The sequence below is a fragment of the Protopterus annectens genome, chromosome 11.part0 (assembly GCF_019279795.1).
Source record: "Protopterus annectens isolate FY-2018-M chromosome 11.part0, PAN1.0, whole genome shotgun sequence".
NCBI lineage: Eukaryota > Metazoa > Chordata > Ceratodontiformes > Protopteridae > Protopterus > Protopterus annectens.
In genome coordinates this window covers 1,193,976,188-1,194,000,537 of record NC_056745.1, presented here as the reverse complement: position 1 = coordinate 1,194,000,537, position 24,350 = coordinate 1,193,976,188, and the positions used below count along the sequence as shown (strand labels likewise).

At 40.3% G+C, this 24,350-nt stretch overlaps 1 protein-coding gene across 8 annotated transcripts in view; it reads right to left on the bottom strand.

Annotated features, from left to right (window-relative positions):
- The window catches only part of DUS4L (dihydrouridine synthase 4 like), a 309,040-nt gene that overhangs the window by 6,149 nt on the left and 278,541 nt on the right, over positions 1 to 24,350 (bottom strand). For all 8 annotated transcript variants that reach the window (XM_044088546.1, XM_044088550.1, XM_044088542.1 and 5 more), the window contains one exon: positions 21,616 to 21,842. In XM_044088546.1, the coding sequence (XP_043944481.1) occupies positions 21,616 to 21,842 (227 nt within the window). The remainder of the gene's footprint in view (positions 1 to 21,615; positions 21,843 to 24,350) is intronic.

Genomic DNA, 24,350 nt, shown 5'->3' with positions numbered 1-24,350 from the left:
AACATAAAATGTACAGCTAATATATAAAAAATTTATGAAAGAAAATGTAACTAGTTTGCTGTCCTTAGCTGTAAGAAGAATGTTGAAAAATGCTGAGTTTCTCTCTGAAGGAAATGCATCTAAGCTGAATAGGAAGATGTTTACTCTGAATCTGGAATTAATTATTTTGTTTCTTATGGAGGGTATTAGCCAGGAAAAAAAAACAAATGCATTAACGACAGGACACAACTCATTTCTCCAATAAATTATCTGTTCACTCAAGCATTCACACCTGTGGCCAACTTTCAGTGCTCAATCCATCTAATACATGTTTATGGAATGTGGGATGAAACTGGAACACCAGGATAAAACCACATGAACACAGGAAGGGCATGCAGACTCCTCAGCTGAGCATCTAACCAGAGAACCTCTTGTGAGGTAAAACTGCTACCCGTTGCCCAACTGTCCTGCTCAGTATCAGAGACAACACGATGAATCTGAAACTACTGACACAACAATGCTCCTTTATCTGCAACTGGGCCAAAAAAAAAGAGAAAAATATAAATATGGTGCTTGGTGTGAGAGTGGGTAGATCACAAGAAGGGTGGTGCCACAGTTAGCGGCCAGTTTTAGTCTGTTTTTGTGAGGAAGGGATGTATGAGTATTATTATTTTTTGAACAGGGAGGTGGGCTGATCCAAGTACCCTTTTTTCTGGCACATCATGTGCCACGGGCACACAGACATATAAATAACAATTAAGGTCCAAAGAATGGAATGAGCAGTTGTTTAGACATTGCTAATTTCAAAACAACTGATAATATTCTATTAGCACTTGTCCTCTAACACTACTAAAACTAAAGGTGGCAGTAAATTGTCTTGAAAGCATCTACACTGTGAAAGGTCAGTGAGGTGTAAAAGGAATACAGTCAAGGCCAACATTGTGGCGAAGAGGGAAAAAGCCCCACAAATGGAACAAGTGAACAGAGTTCAATTAATAGCTCATGTGACTGAATGAACTATATGGCTAGGATGTGAGCAAGCAACTGTTGCCAATTCATCTATCCTAGTGCGGGGGTGGACAGCTTTAGCTCCCCACATGGATGATACCTAGCAGGGAGCACTAGGTGTTCATCTAGTGCAGCTCTGTGCTAGTCAAGCCTGAGCAACCATAATGCAATCACACTATGCAGGCAAGGGGGAAATTGGCACGTGAATACATGCTTTCTTTCAAGTAGTAGTATCTGCAGCTTTACAGGAGCCACTAAGGAGGTAGGGGGTGTATTCCTCAATGGACAGGGTAGACTGACCCTCAGGAACCAGCAAGCTGGTCTCCTCCACATCACTTGACTCTTGCCAGGAAACAGAGGGCTGAAGGAATTCCCAGGCAGGAACAAATGAGCCATAGGGTTCCTGCCTAGCCTAAGAATACCCGGATAACATTAATTTATTTTATTTATTTTACATTTGTTGACCGGGAAAGTTCGACTGGGTATATGCCCATTATCAGCGGAGGCCCGGGGAGAAAATTTCCATATATTCAGACATATGAGATTTACATAACATAAGAGTACAATCTAGCATATCACATGAAAAAAAGAAACAGTATAATTATAGTAAAGACACAGTTCAACAGGAGAAATGACCTATATGTCAGAGTATAATATCACAAGGAAGGCTCCATATATTCAGACAAGCAAAATTTCACATAATATAAGAGTATAATCTAGCATTTCAAAGGAAAAAAAAACAGCGTATTTATAGCAAAGACACAGTCTGACAGGTAATGACATATGCCAGAGTATAATAATATAAGGTGCAAGACATTTGCCTAGTAGTAATTTCTCACATAGAGAAAAGAGTAAACATCGTACTGCAATCATCTGCTAGTTAAAGGATATGAAAAGAACAGTCCAATTAGTTGATAGCAGAGAAGCTATCTGGCAAAGTCCTAGGGAGGGGAGCAAAAAAAAGTTTTGACATATGCCTAATGTCCAATTTGAGAGGGTATGACATCCTAAAGTGATAGGGAGCTACTAGTGAAGGCCCTGACAGTGGTAATTATAATCTAATTTAGTCAATAAAGCAAAACAGCACTATCATCATGAAACTACAGGAAAAAATGAGTACTGAGAAATGAAGAGATGTGTGCAGTGGATGAAGAGAAGCACATTAGACCTTTCAATTACTGTATGTATCCCTAACAGGAGCAGCCGAAAGAAAAAATTCCTGCTTTAACTAAGGAGATGCAGTGATGCTCTTACTGACTACAAATACTTGAATCAGCACAACATGGCATAGTTTCTAGGATATTTGCAAGGAAACATTTACACAGATACTTTTATATCCTAAGTAGGCTTCACAGGATTTTCCACAAAGTTGAGAGCAGATGTTGGAAATGTGAAAAGAATTGAAGAGGAAATTGAGGACATATTTTATGTGAATGAGTGCAGTTGCCCAAGTTTAAGGACTCCTGTAGAGTGGCTTGACAGAGCTATTGGGGGAACACATTATATTAACTAAGCAGATGATGCTGCTGAGTTGGTGTCTAGGTTTAGAAAGTACAGTTGTATAAGTAAACTTACCATAACAGTTGATGTCTGAATGATCACTGCTGCAGTAGTCTTAGCTATATGGGCTATATCCTGCCAAGGATATAACAGCTGACCAGGTTCCACAGCTTCAGGGCACCTTCCATGTGCCCAAACCATTAGTTATCCCAAGCTGAGCTGACTAAAAAGAGAGGTTTGGGTGACAAGTCCTTCAGAGCTTTCATGCCAACAGAGAAAGGGAGGCTGAGCCCTGAAAGGACAATGTTAGGTACAGAAAAAATAAGTATTCACACCCTGGCATAAACAGCTCACCCAAAAACTAACAAGATGAAGGAAGCAGTAACTGCAGCAGTAATTATTCGAACATTTACTATTACAGCAAGTTTACTTATGTAACTGTACTATGTTCATCATATTGATCACTATTGCAATTGCTTTAGCTATATGGGCAGATTACTCTAGCTTACTACATTTGGGAGGTGGAAGAAGGAGGGTCCAGGTGCCCCTAGAGAATGGTCCTAGTAAAGCCTGATCTAGACCTTGAGAAGGAATCAAGCTTGTAATGCCTTGTAAATGTATGTATAGATAACCAAGTTGTTGCTACTAGAATACTTCTAGAAGCCAACCCTTTCCAAAAAGACATAGATGAAGCCAAGGCCCTGGTAGACTGGGTGTTGACTCTGCCTGGAATAGTTTTGTTGTGGTGAGTATAAAGTACAGTTTTGTACCTACCATAAATATAGATGTCCAAACTGGATAGCATCTGCAGTCATAACAAATGGGTTGTCATTCCAAAGTCTGGGTCCGGCTGATGTCGCACTTCACCCGGCGTCATCTCTGCTGGTCTTGGTATAAAGGCATCACTCAGTGTTTCTTGCCCCAGATGCCAGTTGCCCTCTTGAAGCTAAATTTTGGATAAATGCCAATGTTTCCAAAAAAAGTAGAAGGCAAACACAAAAATAAGCATGTATGTACATATATACAAACAAATACACCATAAGAGACTCCCAGCTAGCTATTAGGAGGGTAAATAGTACCACAGAGGGGAAGGAGGGTAATCCTGACTGCAGATGCTATCCAGTTCGGACATCTACATTTATGGTAGGTACAAAACTGTACTATGTCCTTCATGGATGCATCTGCAGTCATAACGAATACCATAGCCAAACTAGGGGTGGAGGAAGAAAAATTATGGTGTAGTTAGGATCCCTTGCAGTACAGCAGTGGCAAACCCTGCTCGGGATCTAGAGTATAGAGGTAAATTGTAATGCTTGGCAAATGTATGCACGGAGGTCCAAGTAGCCGCCTCAATAATGTCCTTGGTTGCCACTCCTCGTAAGAAAGCTGTGGTAGTGGCTGTAGCCCTTGTAGAATGAGGTCTTATGTTCTGTGGAACTGGTTTTCCATGGTAGGAGTAACAGAATCTTATGCAATTTCCTATCCATGTCTGTTTGGAAATTGCTTTTCCTTCCCTTCCTGTTGCATAGGCTACTAAAAGCTGGTCAGTTTTTCTGTTACCTTTGGTTATGTCCAGGTAGTAGCGTAACTGCCTATGTACATCCAAGGTATGCAGCAGTCTTTCCCCCCTGTTCTGTGGATTGGGAAAGAAGGTAGGTAGGTGGATTGCCTGGTTTAAAGACACTCTGGATACCACCTTAGGCATAAATGTAGGATTAGTTCTCATGGACACCCTATCTTGATGGAAGATTAGGAAGGGTTGCACTGCCATTAAGGCCTGTAGTTCCGAAACCCTCCTTGCTGAAGTAACTGCCAGTAGGAAAGCAGTTTTCCATGATACGTGTTGCAGACCTGCTGTTCCTGCTGGTTCAAACGGAGGAGTGTCAACTTTTCTAGCACAAAGTTCAAGTCCCATGCTGGTAATGGTGGTTTCCTAGGAGGTTTTACATTCTTGATCCCTCTGAGGAACTGCCTGAGTAGAGGATAAAGACAGGTGGATCGAAGCTGTATTCTGCTGAAATGGCTGATGCATGTATCTTGATGGAGGAATAGGACAGGCCTGTATGTAGAAGCTCTGCCAAGTACTCCAGGATGTTAGCAATATCTATGTTCGATACATCTTTTCCTCTTTCAGTACTCCAAATGACAAACCTTTTCCATTTTCCTGCATAGTTCCTTCTTGTTGAAGGTCTGGCTTCAAGGATAATGTCTTTAACCCTTTGGGATAGGTCTGGGTTAGTTGCTGCTATGTGATTTTCCAGGCAGTCAGTTGCAAGGTTTTTAGATTTGGATGCATGATGTTGTAGTTGTTCTGAGTTAACATCAAAGGCATCAGGGGTATTGACCACATTCTCCCCCGAGACATGCTCCTCAGCAATGGGTACCAGTGTTGTCTTGACTATCAGGATTATCCTTGGATGTTCCTCTTTGATTTTCAGTAGTACCTTGTGCATCAAGGGCAGAGGTGGAAATGCATACGCTGTCAGGCCTTTCCAACTGAAGGATAGAGAGTCCACCTTCCATGCAAGTGGGTGGTATGTCCTTGTGCAGAATTTTTGGAGCTGGTGATTGAGAGGGGATGTCTATTTGTGGCATTCCCCATTTCTTTGTGATGGCCTTGAAGATGTCGGTGTAGCATCCATTCGTGAGCATCCGAGGTGGTTCTAACATGTCTGCTAGGGTGTTCTCTTTTCCGGCACAAATATTGCCTGTAACTGGATGTTGTAGCTCAGAGCCAGATTCCAAAGGTCCAGAGTCATTCTGCATAGGGGGTATGAATGAGTGCCTCCCTGTTTGTTGATGTACCACATGACTGTGGTGTTGTCTGTCCTTATCATTAAATGGCCTTCTTTGAGGAATGGTCTGAATTTCTGGATTGCTAGTTTTACTGCCAGCATTTCTGTTTGGTTTATGTGCAGGTGCAGCTGGTCTTGAGTCCACAATCCTTGTATGCATTTGTCCAACATGTCCCAGCCTAGGTCTGAGGCGTCCGTTGTGATGGTTTGGCTTGCTTGAAAGTTGTGGAAGGGTAAGCCTGGGTTTGACTGGCATGCTTGAGCCCACCATAGGAACTCCTGTTTTAGGCATGGGATTAGTGGGATTTTGTGCCTGTGTTGAGACCATAAATTCTTTAGGTACCACTGTAGCTTTCTCATATGCAATCTGGCATGTGGGACCAAGATTATGCATGATGCCATGAAGCCCAAGGCCTGCAGAACTTTTCTTGCTGTTAGTTTGTTCTGCTTTGTTAATGCCAAGAAGTAAAGAGGAGTTCTTTTGTTTTTCTGCAGTTAGGAATGCCATTTGTTTTACTGTGTCCAATTAGAATGTTCTTGTTTGGGATGGTATCAGCCTTGACTTTTGTAAATTGACTGTGTATCCCAGGGCTTGTAGTAAGCAAATAACCCTTTGTAAATCTGTTGTCAGCTTGCTTTTGTTGTCCGCTTGTAACAGGCAGTCGTCCAGGTATGGATAAATTTGGATTCCCTGAAGTCTGCAGTGAGCGATTACTGATGCCAGGCATTTAGTGAATACTCTGGGTGCAGTAGATAAGCCAAAGGGCAATGCTGAGAATTGATAATGCTCTGATCCTGCAAGAAATCTGAGGTATCTTCTGCAATTGGACGTGCAGGTATGCCTCCTTGAGATCTAGAGTTACCAGCCAACACTCCTTGCCCAGCATGGGAAGAAGTTGCTGTAGGGTCAGCATTTTGAATTTTGGGACAATGATGTATGTGTTTAAGACGGACAGGTCGAGAATAGGTCTCCAACTTTTCTCTTTGCTTGGTACTAGGAAGAGTCTGGAGTAGAATCCTTTGCCCTGTTCTGTTATTGGTACTCTTTCCACAGCTCTCATCTTTGCTAATTCCGCTATCTGCTGTAGAGCTTCTGTTTTTTGATTTGGAGGTAGGTTTGGCATTCCTCTTTTACTGGTAAGGTGTGGAAGTGGAACCTGTAGCCTTGGTCTATGGTTTGCAAAATCCACTTGTCTTTTGTGATATAGTGCCAATTTTTTGAAAAGGTGCTGCTATTTGCTCCCTGGTAGGCGGTGTCAGAGCCAAGTCACTGTGATTGTCCTGTTGCAGTGGCAGTGGTTGTGTCTGTGCCTCGGTTATTGCCTTGCCACTGTCGTCCTCTGTAGGCACCTCCTCTGGATTGATTTCTGCCTCTAGAGCCGCCTATTCCTGCCTCTTTGGGATTTTGAGGAGTCTGGAAAGGACCAAAAACCTTGGGGCTGAACCTGTAAGAAATCTTTAACTGTTTGTACAGATTTTGCCTTCTCATCCATTTTCTTCATTACTTGCTGAGCAGGTGTACCAAATAGGCTGGCCTTATCCATAGGAGCATCTAACAGCTTTGCTTTAACATGATCCGTAAGACCTGTTCTTTCAACCATGCATGCCTTCTTATCACTGTGCCAGTCATGGCTGATCTAAATGAAGCCTCCAGTGCATCATAGCCACATTTTAAAGAATGGTTACTAACCTGTTGGATGTTATTCACCATTTCTAATACATATTTCTTATCTAAGGAGTCATCAGAGGACAGCTTTTTAGTTAACTGATCAAGCATAAACTCTTGGTATTGGATCATATGAAACTGACAGTTTAAAGCTCTAGCTGAGAGAGTAGCAGTGGTGTAAACTTTTTCTCTAAGGACCTGGATTCCCTTTCAGAAGGAATAGGGTTTTGCTGAGGCTACTGCCTTAGGCCCCTGGGATATAGTTTCAGGATCTGCCAGTGGGGCCTTGTATAGGTGGTGATGAGTGTCTGGCACCCTGTAAAATCTATCTGGTTTGGCAGGGGCTGGAGGTAAAGAATCAGGAGCAGTGCAAACATCATTAAATGCATCATCCACAACAGGCAGTACAGGAGGTATAGCTAAGGGCCTATGTTGTGGTAAGTGCAGAAATGTCCTAAGCCTTTTCTGGAATCTGAGAAATCTTGTCCCTGCCATTGGAATTGTTCTCTCATGGCATGTAAGGTTTCCCAAAGGAAAATTCCTCTGGTGGAGAGGCAGCTGGAATGGATTCTTCAGCATCGAATCTTCATAAGTAGAAAAAGGAGCCTCTGGCTGGTCTGTAATGTCTGAGTCATCCATAGAATCATCAGAGGACACTGGCTCGGGGCTCTGCTCTAGGTCTCTTTTCTGGGGGCTGAGAGGCCCTGTCTGGGTGAGATTGGGATCCCCTAATTAAGGATATTAAATCCTCTGCCAGAGTAAGCATTTGTGAACTGGAAGTGGGCCTGTGTGAGGGGGGCTTAACAGGCACTGATTTAACAGATTTGGCTGCTTTAGCCCTGGCAAAGGCCTTAATAGACATGGCTGCAGGAGGCCTAGCAGCACCACGTGCTGGGGTAGAGACATCCAAAGGGATGGTGTCTGATAAATCACTAGGAACCACAATTGTAGGCAAAATTTCTGAGGCCGATTCAACTAAGGTAGCAGGAGCCTCAGTAGTAGTCATGGATTCGCTGAAGATTGACAACCGTGGTTTCTTAACAATTTGGGTAGTCGGAGGATCCAACGGCATAATGTACGCAAAATCTGAGCAACTGTTCAGCAAACTCCGTTGAAGGAAGCACAGGCCGAACAGGCTGCTGGTCTGGGCCTAAGCAAGGCAGGCAGTAAGAGTGGAAATCTTTATGAGGTATTTGTTTCCCACAAGTTAAACAGTTATTGACTTTTTCTGACATCGGCTGAGGCAAGAAAGAGTTTTAGAAGTCTTGATAGTATTCTGTAGTAGTAATCTCTGGATCTGACCAAAGACTGAGGAAAATGGCATCGGCTGATGCCAGACCAGCAGAGATGACGTCGGGTGAAGTGCGACATCAGGACCCAGACTTTGGAAGACAACCCATTTGTTATGACTGCAGATGCATCCATGAAGGACATCAAAAGGTAACTACCTGCGACAACATGAAATAGTCCATTTTCACACAGGTTGTTCCTTCTTACCATCCCAAGAAATGAAAAAATGATCCAAAGATCTGAAAGACTTAGTTCTGTCAAGACAGTACCCGAGCTGTCTGTAAACATTCGAGGTATGATGCATCCTTCCTCCCATATTTTTAGGTTCAGGAAAATAAATGGGGAGATGTATTAATGTGACTTAAAGCAAACTTGGCTACCAGTTTAGGCATAAAAGAAAGATTAGTTCTCAAAGGAACCCTGGCTCTAAATAAATATAAAAGTAAATCCCTGTCTCTGTGGGAAATGAGATACGGTTGATTCACCATAAGAACTTGCAACTCAGATACTCATCTTGCAGAGGTCAGAACAATCCATAAAACAGTGTTCCATGTTAACAATCTCAAATCAGCCAGTGTAGCTAAGGAAACAAGTATTAGCTTCTCTAATACAAAAGCAAGATCCCAAGGAGAGGCTACCAGTTTTCTTGGAGTCCTCTTATGCAAAACCACTTTCAAAACCATTCTGACAGGAGAATGCATTGAAAGAGGAGAATCCACAGGCAGACATGCTGAAATGGCTGATAAATGAACCTTGATGGAGGAATAAGAAAGACTATAGGATAGTAACTCACACAAATATTGTAAATCTGAGAGAACAACTAGCCCTGAATGGGTGCTGGTCATGTTGTTGTCCCAACTAGAAAACCTTTTCCATTTGCAAATATAAGATTTTCTAGTTACAGGCTTTCTTCTTCTTTATTGGTACCTGCTGCACATCCACAGTTAACAGGTGCCTAAAGGGAATTAAAACCCTATCATCCAGGCGGTCGGTTGACGTTGATTGGGGTCAGGGTGTATCACACACCATAGATCTTGTGCGAGTAGATTTATTCTGTGAGGAAGCTTGTGGTAATTGCCCCTGGCCATTTCCAAAAGAAGGGAGAACCACTGTTGCCTGGCCCAGAAGGGAGACACCACAATGATCTTGGGAGGGGGTTCTTCTTAATCTTCAGAAACATCCTAGATATCAGTGGAAAAGCATACAGGAACATTCCTGTCCAAGGAAAGAAAAGGCATCTGTTTTCCAGTCTTTCTTGTGTAGAGTCCTGGAGCAGAATCTTGCCAGCTGATTGCTTAGACACAGTAGGCAAGTAGTTCTACTAGAGGAACTCCCCATAGATGGATTTAGTTTCCATTTGTGAGAGTCTGACTTTGTCCTGCTCAGCTTGTCTGCCACACAATTTCACTGACAGAAATGTACTAATTCTACAGAATGAGATTATTCTGTGAAGTTATATCCCAACCTAGCACCACTAGTCTGCAAAGGGGGTATGACCTAGTACCCCCTTGCTTGTTGATGTTCTTTATGACTATGGTATTGTCTATAACAACTTGAAGAGATCCAGGGGACCAAAGATGATTCAAATAGTTGAATGTCAGGAGAAGCATTTCTTTTATACTGATGTGTTTGTGTGTGTCCCTGGTGTCCCACACACCTTGCGCTTTAATGCCTCCTAAAACGGCTCCCTCAGCAAACTTCAAAGCATATGTAGTGACTGACTGCTTTGGAGCAGGGAGAGAGAAGGGGAGACCTGGGTTTAGGGAAATTTGCTGTCTCCACCAAGTGATTTCTCATCCAACAACCCTCAGCACTTGGAATTTTAGCTGGCACCAGAGATATTTCAGATACTATTGCATCTTTCTCATTTGGAGTCTTGTCAGGGATATCATGAGAATGGATGTCATGAGTCCCAAAAACCCGAGGTATTCCATCACAGTGACCGAAGTCTGAATGGAAGCCCTTAGAAATAGATCCAGATATAGATCTATTTTTTTCCTGTGGAAGAAACGCTCTTTGAACTGAAGCATCTAACCGACAACCCAGGAACACAATTCTGTGTGAAGGAGTCAAAAAAGACTTTTCAATGTTCTCTTGGAACCACAGCTTTGAAAAAGACTCTGTAAAGTTAAGCAGGTTGTCTAGATATGGAAAAATGCAGATACCCTGTAGCCTGCAATGAGCAATAACTAGAGCTAGACACTTTGTGAACACTTCTGGTGCAGTGGACTGTCCAAAGGATATGAAAAACAACTGATAATGTGATCCAGACACACAACACCTTAAGAGACTCCTGAAGTCTGGATGAATAGGGATGTGATAAGCATGTTTTAAATTTTGTATTATTAAAAAAAACTTAAATAAGGAAGTAGTAGTAACAGGTTGTGAAGTGACACAATTTTGAACTTGGGCACTAACACAAACAGTTTTATGAAAGTAAGATCCAGAACTGGTCTGCAAGCATCATCTTTCCGTGGCACTGAAAGCATCCCTGAATAAAAACCTTTCCCAATCTGGGAACTGGTTCTATTACTCCCTGAAACAGCATGTGTTGAAAGACAGGGGGGAATAAAGGTGTTTGGTCTGGTGGCTGAGGAATTACTTCCTGAAAAGGAGGGAAAATAAAGGCATCTGGTCTGGTGGATGAGGAATTACTCCCTAGAGAGGAGGGATTTCCACCCACTGCCATATGTAACCTTGATGAATGATCTTCAGAACTCATTTGTCTAAGACTATCTGTTGCCAAAGAAAAAAGTGGGGATTGCCAAGTAAGACACGGGCAAGGTCCCTTAAACAGTTATTCTGGCTTGTTGGACTGTCCTTGGTTTTGCGGAGGGGATTCTCTTTTTGGAGCCCCCAACCATTTCTTCTTAAACGTCTGTTTGCCTGCATTTTGTTGAGACTGCGTATATTGTTTTTTTAACAGAACTGGATGAGGGATTAGAAAATCCCTTAGAAAATTTTGAAAACAGTGCTGAACATCTAGAGATTCCCTTAATCAACTTGCCCCTTTCATCACAATTTTTGATAACCTCTTCAGCACAGGAACCAAAAACTAAATCTCTATCCAATGAAGAATTTAAACTCTCATTTTTCACATCATCTGGGAGGTTCTGAGAATGCAACTAGGTAAGCTTCCTCAAAACAGTTCCAATGGCAATATCGCTGGAAGAAATATCAACTGCGTTAAACACACATTGTAAGCAATGAGTTGTGACTTGTAAAATGAAATAAACAATTATTTAAAACACATTTTTTTCTCACAAGAAGGAACTGCAGACAAGACATTCCTCATACTTTCAAAATTAGAATAACATACAAGCCTGATAATTAAAAATTCTGAACATCAAAGCTGCAGACTGATACACCTTTTCCCAATACTTATCAATAACATTCCTATCATTGTCAGAAAGAGTAGGATTAGAGATAATTAAATGTTTAGCAACAGTAGGCTTAACTAAAACTATAGCTACTGGGTCAGGTCTGGGAAAAGTGTAAAAAACTTAAAAGACTGAGGAACTTCATACATTCTGTCTTTTTAGGAGCAGCAGGTTAACTATCAGGAAAATTGCAGGCAGTGACACACACGTCATCCAAAGCTGACAGAAGTGGTTGAATGTGTGAAGTTTCCAGAAATTCCTTTTGTAAAAGCTTACAGTATTTTCTGATCAAGTAGAGCCCAAGCAGTCAGCTTTCTATGTAGATGGTGTATCACCGCTTGGTGAAAAAGTTGATGCAGTGAACATATTAACAAGAAGTGAAGTGTTTTGTACTTTCCGGATTAATGGACGATCCACACAGTTCAAAGTGGACACTGGGTCAAAGTGTAATGTATCAGCAGACACTTTTGTTAGAGTGAGAACTAAAGAAACAACTCAATGTAACCAGTAGTGTGAGACTTGTTGTTTAGGGAGGTGAAGAAATTCAAACCGAAGGTTCGGTGATACTTTCATGTTATTTGGCGGAAAACTGTTACAATTTGTTAATCTATGTAGTCCGAAGACCAGTGCAATCTTTACTGGGTCTCAAAGATAGTTTAAGAATGAATCTGCTTTCTTTTGCTAAAGAAGTTCATCACATAAGTGCATTTCCGAGTTCTGGTTTTCATAAGCCATTTTTTCAGAGTATGCTGATGTTTTCAATGACATGTTAGGTAAACTTCCAGTTGTGCATTCCATGAAGTTAGACTCAGAGGTCACTCCAGTAGTCAGACCAGCAAGAAGAGTTCCAATAGATATGCAAGATAAAGTTAAGCCTCAGTTGGATAAAATGGTGTAGCAAAGTGTGATTTGTCCAGTCACAGAACCAATGGAATGGATGTCATCCATGGTAACCACTCATAAAAAGGCTCGGACAAAATCAGAATATGTATTGACCCAAGAGATTTGAACAAAGCATTAAAAAGACCCTATCATCCAATGCACACAGTCAAAGAGGTTGCAGCTTTAATACTGAATGCCACTGTATTTTCTGTTTTGGACACAGAGAGTTTGTTTTGGCAGGTGATGCTGGATCAAAAATCCTCATTTCTAACTACTTTTGGTACTCCGTCTGGCAGAGACAGACTCCTAAGGATAACATCTGGAATAAATTCTGCAAGTCAAGTTTTTCAGTGTGCAACAGAACAAATTTTTTCGGGTTATCCCTGTGCCATAACAGTAGATGATCTATTGGATGGAGTCAATGGTGAAGCAGAGCATGACAGAAACCTCAATAAAGTTCTAGACACAGCACATGAAGTAAATTTGAAGCACAATCCTCTGAAGTGCAAATTCAGACTTCCAGAAGTTATGAACGTAGGACATTTCATAGGTTCATAGGTTGGTACTAGGCTATCAGCCCTAGGGCCTATACAAGCCTAGCCATAACAATTCGCTGGCTATTTCTTCCCACATTATTTACTTTCCTGGACCCCTGTCTAGCAGGGCGACTGACGTGATTCCTGGGGTGAATTTCCTTTCTCCCATATTTGTTTATAAGTACAGGCTTGAGACCAGACCCGACCAAACAAGCAACTATTCTTGAAATGATAATGTGCAAGCTTTAGAGCATTTTCTGGGCATGGTCAACTATTGAGGCAAATTTATACCAGACTTCAGTGAGTAGACAGCAACTTTAAGAGAGCTCACATGCAAAAATGTTGCATGGTCATGGCTGCAACACCAGAAGGCTTTTGAAGACCTCAAGCAGAAAACTGCCACCCCACCTACATTAAGATACTATGATGTGAACAAACCAGTTACTCTTTCCTGTGATGCTTCAAAATTTTGTTTATGTGCAGTTATACTTCGAGAAGGCAGACCAGTAGCCTATGCATCTAGAACACTAACCCAAACTGAGATGCAGTATGCTCAAATTGAGAAATAACTTTTGGCAACAGTATTTGCATGTTCCAAGTGTCATGATTATATTTATGGTCGAGCTATTCAGACTGAAACTGATCATCAACCTCTAGTTACTACTCTAAAAAAAACTATGCATTCTGCTCCAACGAAATTACAAAGAATGATGCTCAAATTGCAAAAGTACAATTTCAAAATGGTCTACACTAAAGGCAAATTGCTCTATTTGGTTATAGTTTATCCAGCTTGCCCAGGATTACAGCAGCACAGCTTAACGCACAAACATTTGACTTTGATGTGATGTCAGTGCATACGTTTTCCACCAATAGACTTGATGAGTTAAGAGATCACACTCAGACTGATCCAATTTTGCAGAAGCTTAATCACTATATTAATGTCGGATGGCCATCAAAGCAATCTAATGTACCACTTTAAGTGCAAACGTATTGTCCTTATAGAGATGAATTGTTGATGGAAGATGGCATTATTTTCAAAGATCCAAAAATTATTGCTCCTGCTTCCTTACAGCAAGAATATATCCATATTTTGCATTGTGGTCATCCAGGTTCCACATCCACTGAGAGAAGAGCATGAGAATTAGTATTCTGGCCTTCATTACCAAAATACATTGACAGAGTTCTTTCTTCTTGTTCAGTATGCAATAGTACTAAATCACATCTGCAAAGAGAACCGCTTCAGCCAAGTCCAGTTCTTGAACTACCTTGGTCTAGTGTAGCAACTGATATCTTTGACTGGAACAAACAACACTGCTTAGTTCTGGTAGACACTTATTCAAATTGGTTTGAGATTGATTTACTACCTAACCTAACCCTGCTGTTATTACTAAGCTGAAACATCATTTCTCGTTCATGGTAGTCCACACAAACTTTTTTCTGACAATGGTACTCAATTTACTAGCCAGTTGTTTCAGAAATTTGCAAAAGAATGGGACTTTGTACATTTTACTAGTAGTCCTGAATATCCTCAGTCCAATGGTCTAGCTGAACAAGCAGTGCAGAGTGCAAAGCAATTACTCGAAAGGTCAAAGCATGACAATACTGATGTACTCCTGAATTTGATTAATCTCAGAAACATACCCCGTTGATGATATTCTTGGCTCACCTGCTCAAAGACTACTTTCCAGTCAAACTAGAACTACGCTACCTATTTCTTCAAGTTTGTTGAAGACTAAATCTAAGAACACCAGTACCATTAAGGCTCAATTGTTTAAGAAGCATAATATCTAGAAATCTAGTTATGAGAGATCAAGCAGATTACTTCATCTGTTGAGGGGAGGAGAGATGGTATGAATCCAAACAAAAGGTTTTGATAGAATAGGACAGATTACAGGCATCTGTGCCGAGCCGAGATATTACTTTGTAAATTCTGAAGGTGTGGATGAAGTATAGGAGGAATCGCAGACATCTTCTTCCTGTACCAGAATCATCATTATTATTACAATCACAACATTGTTTCTGTGCTGTGGAATGTAAATCGAAGAGCGAGTCAGACACTGTTTCCAGACCAGAATGTGTTCAAAATACTGACTACATTCCAGAAAGTGATTTGAACATTCCACAGGTCAACCGTTTTACAGTAAACTGTTCCAGTTGCTAAATCTAATACCCAGTTTTATGTCACATCATATGGATGGGTATCTAGGCCTAGTGTGAAATATGCAGCAACGTGAATTTGATTGTGTATACCTGTATATGTAAATATTGTACAATGCAAGACTAAAGATTACATGTGATTTCTGCATGCCGAAGAGTCTCAAAACAATTGCATAATCTATTTCTCAAAGGGGGAGGATGTAAATCATAGTGTAAAATGTTTGCTGCATCTTTAAGAAGCATGCAAGGCTGTACGTGCATGTATATATTCCACACACGTGCATACCCTGGTGCCATTTTGAAGAAGCAGCCAGAGAGAGAACATGCATGATCACAGTTGTTAGTTTGTATATAAGTTACTTAAGTTAGAGTCAATAGTCATCAATAGTACAGAACCCACAAAGACTCTCTATTCGTGTCCCAGACACGAAAGCAACAGGCTGGATCTGCACATCTCGTTCCAATATTCCAAGGACAGCAATTAGATTCCACAGCAATGAGTGTCCACAGAACTTGAACTAGAACTTGAACCACTGGCACTTATGACCTTGTGCTGCCATCCTACAACGGTAAAACAACAACGGTGTTGACGAGTAATCTGATTGTTAGGGTGACACCATGACTGTTTATTTAGGCAATGAATACAGGAACTTTCCAAAAAGAACAGTTTTAAGATTTTAACTATGAAAGAAACAGAAAAGAAATGTCAGGCCTGTAGGCTAAGAGCACCTGAACAGTAGGCTTGTAACATCAAAATGTGCACCACCTGCAAACAGTGCATATATCCCAACTGTATGATCTTCCAAGAAAAACATAAATTGTAACTGGTGGAAAGATCAAACCTAGATGTACGGCCCATCAAAGAGGGTTTCCCAATGACAAATACTTATCTAACAAATTTTAGTGGGAATATAAATTGGACCAGAGAGACCTCTTTTCAGCCATGATGCATTTAAGGTAAAGAAAAAATAAATAGCAACAAAAAGAGTACTACATTAAAAATTTAATTATTTAGTGCAACTGCTGGCAGGGAAAGTTTGACTGGGCACACTGTCCCCTTTTCAGAGGAGGCCAGGAGGAGAAAAGCTCCAAATGATGCATATTAGAAGATTCAGACACTGTAGAAAAAAATGAATGAAGTGCATAAATAGATGAATAGCATAGAAAAAAAACAGCATTTTACAACTGTATACATATTCTAATGAATTAAGACATTCCGTAAAGGTTTTTACATGGTATAGAAAAGTCATGCAATAGTATTTTGAAGTTTGCATAGTAATGGAATCATTACAGATTAGGCACAGATACAGATATTAAAGAAGATGATGAGCGTAATTCAATACAGACATCAATTTCAGTGGACCAATAGGCAGTTTCATAATCAAGATATAAAGTAGCATTACTTTATGGTTTAGTTTTTTTTTTACCAGTCATAAGCTGGTGTAGTAGACTGAGGACTGATCAAAGGAGGAGAACTAGAAGTGATTGAAAGCATGAAGAAGGATAAGATGGCGGGGAAAAAAGATTCTACAGGTGAATTTAAGGATAGAATGAGTGGGGGTGGGGGTTTAAAGTAAAGAGTAATACCCTAATGTAGTCCACTATAATAATCACTAGGAATCACTTATGAAGAAGCAGTCAACATTAAAGGATCAACAGCAGTTTATAAAAACAAAAAAATACAGTGTTGAGTTAAACAGTTGCTACTAGACAATATTACTCAGACTAGCAGCGTCAAGAAAATGCTGTAATTGTTGAATAGATTTGCCAGGGAAAGGTAATGAACATGGGTCAAGAGATGAAAGCTCAAAGGGTACAAGAACAGGTCACACAATCCAGGATGAGGAGACAAAGATGGACAATTTTTTTAAGAAATAAGAATGGCAGAATTAGAAAATGGATGGTACAGGTAACATTAGTTATAAATAGGACACAGGACAGGTAGAAAAGGCTTATTTCAAAGTAAGTGCTAGAATAAAGATGAACAAAATTAGAGAGACAGTACGTGGAGTTTTAAGTATCACAGTCCACTCAATATTAACAGTAGGAGTGGCAGACAGTTGAGGGACCCAGGGAATTAGGTCACAATACACTGGTAGTTATAGCACGGAATTAGAGATTGGTAATGTTCAAGTTCCTTTGCAAATGCATGAAAAGTAGTCAAGAGTGCAAAAGTGGAGGGAGACAATAGTAGTTAGGGCTGTAAAGGAGAAAACAGTGCTACTTGATGCAAGAAAGTAACTGGGCTTTTCGAATAGAACAGTCATGCTTCTGCCATACAGCAGAATGGAATTAGTGCTTGATTAACGGATACTAAAATGTCTGAGGGAATACATAAAGAGCAACACAGATGGTCAGGAGGCCCACATGGAATAAAAGAAGAAACTGAATGCTCAGGATATGTACAGTATGAAAGGAAAAAAGGGTAGGATAGGGCAATCTGTGTCTAGGGAATCCTGAAAAGAAGGGCTAAGGGATGAAACTCGGGTAAGGGATATGACTGGCACACTGTGAGAAGTTCTTTCATGTACGAGATGCAGAGAAAGTTCTTCAATTAGAAGAGAGAACACAGATGGTACTTTATCTTTTGCTGCAATACAACTCTAGAGAAGAGTCTATGAAATTGTAAAACAGATGTGTGAAATCAGGAGAGACCAAAAGGTAGTCCAATCCCCCTTCCATTAGCTAAGTAACACACCTGTATGTTTACTTAAGTGTATGCCCAAACAGAAACAATATGACATGCTTGAGCTAGTCCAATCCCCTTCCATTAGCTAAGTAACACACCTGCATGTTTACTTAAGCGTATGCCCAAACAGAAACAATATGACATGCTTGAGCAATTCTATGTCCAACAAGTCAGAGGAAAAATCCCTTACCATCGCCTTATTAGCTACAGGTCTCCAACATGAACCAGGAAAACCATACCTCATACTTGAATTTACTAGAATTGCTCACCATTCAGCCTGACACCATACTCATGGGTGATTTCAACTGTCCCTCTATTAACTGGGAAGCATAAAAGACCACGAACATGCAGGTGCAAATCTTTCTAGACTTTGTCAATGCAACATCCTGGAGTAGCTAAGTCAGCACTCCCATTAGGGGTACAAATACTCTAGATCTGGTACTCAAAAATATGGGAGAGTGTTGCATCCCCCCACCAAGTGTAATGTCTTCACTGGTTAGATCAGAGCACAAAGCGATCTCCCTTGAAATAAATATAAAACTAGAACCCTGAATTAACCCCAAAAACCTTTAAGAATTATTCTAAGGCAAACTACCTCTAATTAAGTGACAGCATAGCTAATTCCCAAGCTCCCCAAACCCAGAAAACCCTGGAGCCTATGTGGAGCCATACACAAAAGCCCTGTATGACCATATAAATAACTGCATAGAAATGGCAGTACCAAACCAAAATAAGCCTAGGACAAATTGCAAAAACAAGTCACCCTTGTGGACCCCAGGTATAAATAGGTTAAACAACAAAAGAAAGAAAATCCTCTCTATAAGAGGGAATGCACACAACAGAGCAAAAACTCCCTAATTAGTCTAAAAATGAAAATCAGGGGACTAGTCAAGCTTTCAAAAGCAAATCTTGAGGCAAAAATATCCTCCCAAGTTAAGGATAACCATAAGGCACTTTGCAGTTATATCTGTAATCTTAAGGGCAACCCAACAATACGCAGAGTTAATTTTAGACAGCATCACCTATACCCAAGCCAGAAGATATTGCAAATCTGCTGGCTGATAAATTCAGCTTAAATTCCACCTCCCCATCACCTCTAGTTATCTCTCAAGCAATACCCTCCTACCACTCCTCTACCAGGCATCACAAAAGAACAGGTTGCCACCGTGCTCTCCAAAGCTGAAAACACAGCTTCAATGGGTCCCGACAATATCCCAGGATGCCTCAAATTGCTTGAAACAGGACATATCAGGCCCATCAGAATCTCTGTTTAACTACTGCCTCCAGACCGGCTTTGTACCTGTGGAATGAAAGACAGCAACAGTCATCTCTCTGCATAAAGGTGGACCATCCACAGACCCCTAAGTTTGACTAGTTTTATATACAAGGACATGGGAAGAATAACCATGGACCCAGTAAATAATGACATATGAAACCTCCAAACACTGGACCCAAGCCACTTTGATTTGTCAAGGGCAAGTCATGCCCACAGAATATGCTGGACTTCTTTGAGAAAGTCACTATTGCCATGGGCAAGGGTAAAACAGTGCATACTGGTTAACTTGACCTGGCTAAGTCACATGACACAATTTTCCACTCGGGTGTTATAGATAAACTCACAAAACAGGGTATAAATCCCTACATCACCAGATGGATAGCCAAACGGCTCAGGAATAGGACATATATTGTTGAAGTGGGAGAATCCAGATCCAATAAAAGCCCAGTTACTAGTGGTGTACCACGGGGCTCAGTGCTGGGACCTGTCCTGTTCGGAATATACATCTCTGAAATCAAGGATAACATAGAAGTCCTTTGCCTGACTAAGTTTCCTGACGACTGCAAGTTGAGGGTAATCACTGAATCCCCCATTAGTGTAGATATCCTTCAGAAGGGACCAACTCAGACAAATGATTGGTGCCAGAGTCATGGCCTAAAACTAAATGCAAAAAAATGCATAATCATACCCTTTGGGAAGTCAAATACCCTTGCAAATTACAACATTAATAGCACACCCCTAAGAGCGGACTCAGAGGTGACAGATCTAGGTACAAAGACAGATGGTAGCCTGAGCTTTGACTGCCACGTGTTCACAGTGGTGAGGGAGTCCTTCTATGTGGCACAGCTTATAAGTAAACACATGGCATCCAGAGCCAAGGAAGTTAAAGTCCCACCCTAGTTGGCCCTCATCAGACCAATAATAGTATACAATGCAGCTTTTGGCATGTACTTGACCCAGGCACTTGCAACAGCTACAGCAGACTCAGAGGTTCCTTACAAAAATATTACAGGGTGTAAACATATCTTATGCGGATTGACTAAACTCTATCCCTTTACTTAGTCTCCTACTGCTATTAAGGGATGATTTATACCTAACCTACAAGGCACTCTCAAGTCCAGCCCTAAGGGAACTGTTAGCAAGACAAACTGCATGAGGGCAACCCAATCTAACGATTAAACCTGGACTGTGACACAAAAAAAAAAACATGCTGGATAGACATTTCTGTGTCTCAGAGATTCCCCCTTCTCTGGAACAGGCTTCCTATTCACATAAAGCAGAGCCCTTCCCCCTCTTCAAACACAATTTGGATCAATTGATGGGGAATCTTAAATTCTTCCTTTGGACAGGGGCAGTCTATAAATATTCAAAGGCACAGACCTAAGTCATCCTCTAACCCTTAGGGATTGAAAATTGGATACAATTCAGGAAATAATGGCTAGGCTTGTAACAGCTCTTGAGATGTTAGCCTGGTAATCTCCTATGAACCTGTAAGTATCTGACCTGAGAATAAATGAAGTATGTTAAGCAGATACATCCCATCTCACTGGCAGCATGAGTTCCTATCTAGTTCTTTAATTTTGTTACCACCACCCCACCAAAAAACATGTATTACATACAGGATTATGATCTGGTCTTTGATCAGACCAACTTATTATGTATTCAAGACATGGATGACAAAAAATTCACCTGGAGAGCAAAGTGCACCAATCACAATTCTTTATGATGCTCCATCTAATACCAGTTACAGAAAAAAAAAAAAAGAAAAACCTTAGGGACACGAAAGCTGGCAAAGCACTTAGTGCTCTCAAACATACAGCAGGAAAAAACAAAATGGTCCTCCGTTGAACTAATTGCTTTAAAATCTGTTGAGACACTTTATTCACACTTTCTGTTTTAGAAGTGTGGCAGAGTAAAGTTCTAAAAGCTTTTAAAAACCAAGTTACATTCTGCCACTGTTCTTTGCCAGCCATCAATCTCAACCGTTAGTCCCTAGTGTGTAACCCCATCTTTAGAGCACTTAGGCATACTTGACTAAAGCTTGTTAAGCACCCCTAAGTGCTAATAAGGGAAGAGCTTAACAAGTTTTTATTTTTTTCTGATTCTGGAGTATAATCACAGTGCTCCATGCACTACACACTCTTAAGGGCTCACCAATGGAAGTTTCTGGTGCAATATTTGTGATCCTGATTACAAATACAGATGACTGAATTTCTTAGCTTTGACCGTCCAATTTTACAACACTGATATAGCACCATCGACAATACTTGCTGCCACAAGTACACAAGGTGACAAGTTAGAAATCCGTAACTTGTATTTAAATGTGACCCATGACAGTTTATTATACACTATGTCATAAACATGCACAAGTGAATGAACGAGGTATATGAACTTCCATAAAATGTATTAATCATGGCAACTTAAACAGTTAAAGAGTATTATTCCCAAGTTACCTACCATCAGCTCCAGTTAACTGATGAACCATGCTGACATCCTTTAAATTCTTCAAGTCTCCATTTGCCACTACAGGAATAGATAGACTTTCCTTTATTATCCTGATTGCATCATAATGTACTGGGTGATGTCTCTCCTCAGATGTCCTACCATGAACAGTTATCCATGACACTCCAGCCATGGCAGCTTTTTGGCATAGGTCTACAGTTCTAGCAGTGTCACTGTGGACTCTGAAAAAACATGTGCAGCAAGTAAAAAAAAAAAGAAAATCAAATAGCCAGTGCAGAGTTAAATATTCAAACTGACCAGTCACTTTAAATACAATGTTTTTAATTAATCTATTTAAACAAAAGTGACATGTGGAATATGTACCTTGGAGGATGGCTAATATTTACTTTGAATTCTGTGTAACCAGGAAAAATATGTAAAGTCAAGACATTCTCAGTAACATAAAGCAATACAGAAGACATAAACTAACTTGTTTGTTAACCAGGTAAGTGACTTCATCCACGACTTACATACGGACAGTTTACAACAGCCAGATTAACCAGCATGCCTCATCTGGAGAAAGAGTAGAAAAGCAGAGCACCTGAATAAAACACATGCAGAAGGAGAAAGGACATGGGAATTCTGCACAAAATGGAATAAGTCAGAAATGAAAGCCATCAATGGGGATTAGAGACAGAAACCTTAACCAGTGAGTCTCTGTGCTACAGAACGCAAATAACTGTTTAGATCCTGGACTGTCTACTTTAGTTTGGACCCAATAACATGAATGAATGAATTAATTAATTACAAATATGCATATGTAACACAAACAGCAATGTGTGAACAAATCCTAACTCTTATACAGCAGCTGCACAATTTTAATCAGTGGTTGGCCATGTAAGTAAAATGAGAGATATTCTGATTAACAGCATATGTGAAGCTACTAATTTTTTAAACAAAAAAAAAAATCTTTATTAAATTATCACGTATGATACAGGCAATCTTACATTTGTATAAATGTAAATGAACAACAAACCACATTAATACAATTTTAGTTGCAAACATTATGCATCACATATCCCGTTGAGACAACTGTAGTTGCGAGCATTATACATCTCTTATAATATATCTAATCATTGACAATTAACATTACATAGGTCATTAAAATCATGCCTTCTTTTAAACCTTGATCCTCCTCTATATATAATCATAGCCAGCCTTAGGCATAGGCCAACTAGGTGGCCGCCTAGGATGTAGCTCTAGCAGGAATGCTTTTCTACTAATCTGGATGGTGTAGGTAGACTAGGATAGGGATACCAGGTGGTGTTGGAGGGGCACTGTGGAGACATTTTGCGTAGGGTACCAGTTGACCTTAGACCGGTCCTGCATATAATGTTCCCAAAGTTCCCATTTTTCCCTATGTAGTTTGCTCCTTCCCTTTTCTAAAGATCTCAATTCCAGTTGCTTTACCTCTGTTACTATATTCACTATTTCTAGTAAGGGCGGTTATGACTGATTTCCATTTTCTAGTGATTGCTTTTTGACACCATAATTAGACTCGGCAAGCAAGGCCTTGCTATGTCCAGATAATTCTGATTCTGTATTACAGCTCAAAAAGATCATTTCCTTAGTTACACCAGTTTGTTCACCCAGTATCTCTGACAGAACAGTCAGCAGGGAATCTTTAAAGTCTGCCAAATCATTATACTCCCAGAAAATATGCTTCCAATTACCTCTTTCTTCTCATCACACCTTCAACATTTGCTGTGTACCTGAGAAAAAATTCTTTGGAGTCTTCTTGTAGTATAAAAATACCTATGTAAACACTTCCAAGCAAAGACCTTAAATCTTGTAGACTTTGTTGCATATTTGGAAGATACACATACATCCCCCCATAGTCTCTTTGTGAATTGCTTATCAAATCTCTCTTCCCAATCCTTTCTAAGCTCCTCTGATTTGAATGAATCTTGCATTTATATAATGGAAAACAAACAAAATGACACCACTTCAGTTGCAAACATTATACATCACAGTCACCACTGAAACAACTGTAGTTGCAAACATTATACATCACTTACAATCTAGTCATCGTCAATTAAGTATTATATAGCTCATTCAAATCTTACCTCTTAAACTTCGCTCCTTCTCTGCATATACTGTTCCCACAATTCCCATTTTTTCCTGTCTAGTTTGCTCCTTCCCCTTTCTAAAGATCCCAATTCCACTTGGTTTATCTTTGTTTCTATAGTTACTACTTCTAGCAAAGTTGGTCTAGACTTTCCCCAGGATTCAATAAAGCCTACACCAAGTGTACACAGTGTACACGATATGTATTCAATAAAATTCTTCTCATTTTTCTGTTTTCTAGTCACTCAGAAAGATTACGCTACGTAGACATGTAGTCTAAACTTTGTGGTAACCTTTATGAATCCCTGTCAATATTTAAAGCAGCAAAAATATCAGTAGAAAAACTATAATTAGGAGGAAGAAGGTGTAAGTTATGTCTGTGTGGTCTGTTCCTCAGAACAGTATACACAGTATAGGCTTTATTGAATCCAGCCCTTTGATTTCCATTTTCTAGTACTTGTTTTTTTGGCAGCCACCATAATTAGACTCAAAGTACAGTTGTGTACACAACCATAAATGTAGATGTTCGAGTGTATTCACTGTTGCAGTCATCATATTTGGGTTATCCTGCCAGGGGTAGCCCTCAGTCGGCCCAAATACCAGAGGTTTAATATTTCTGCATC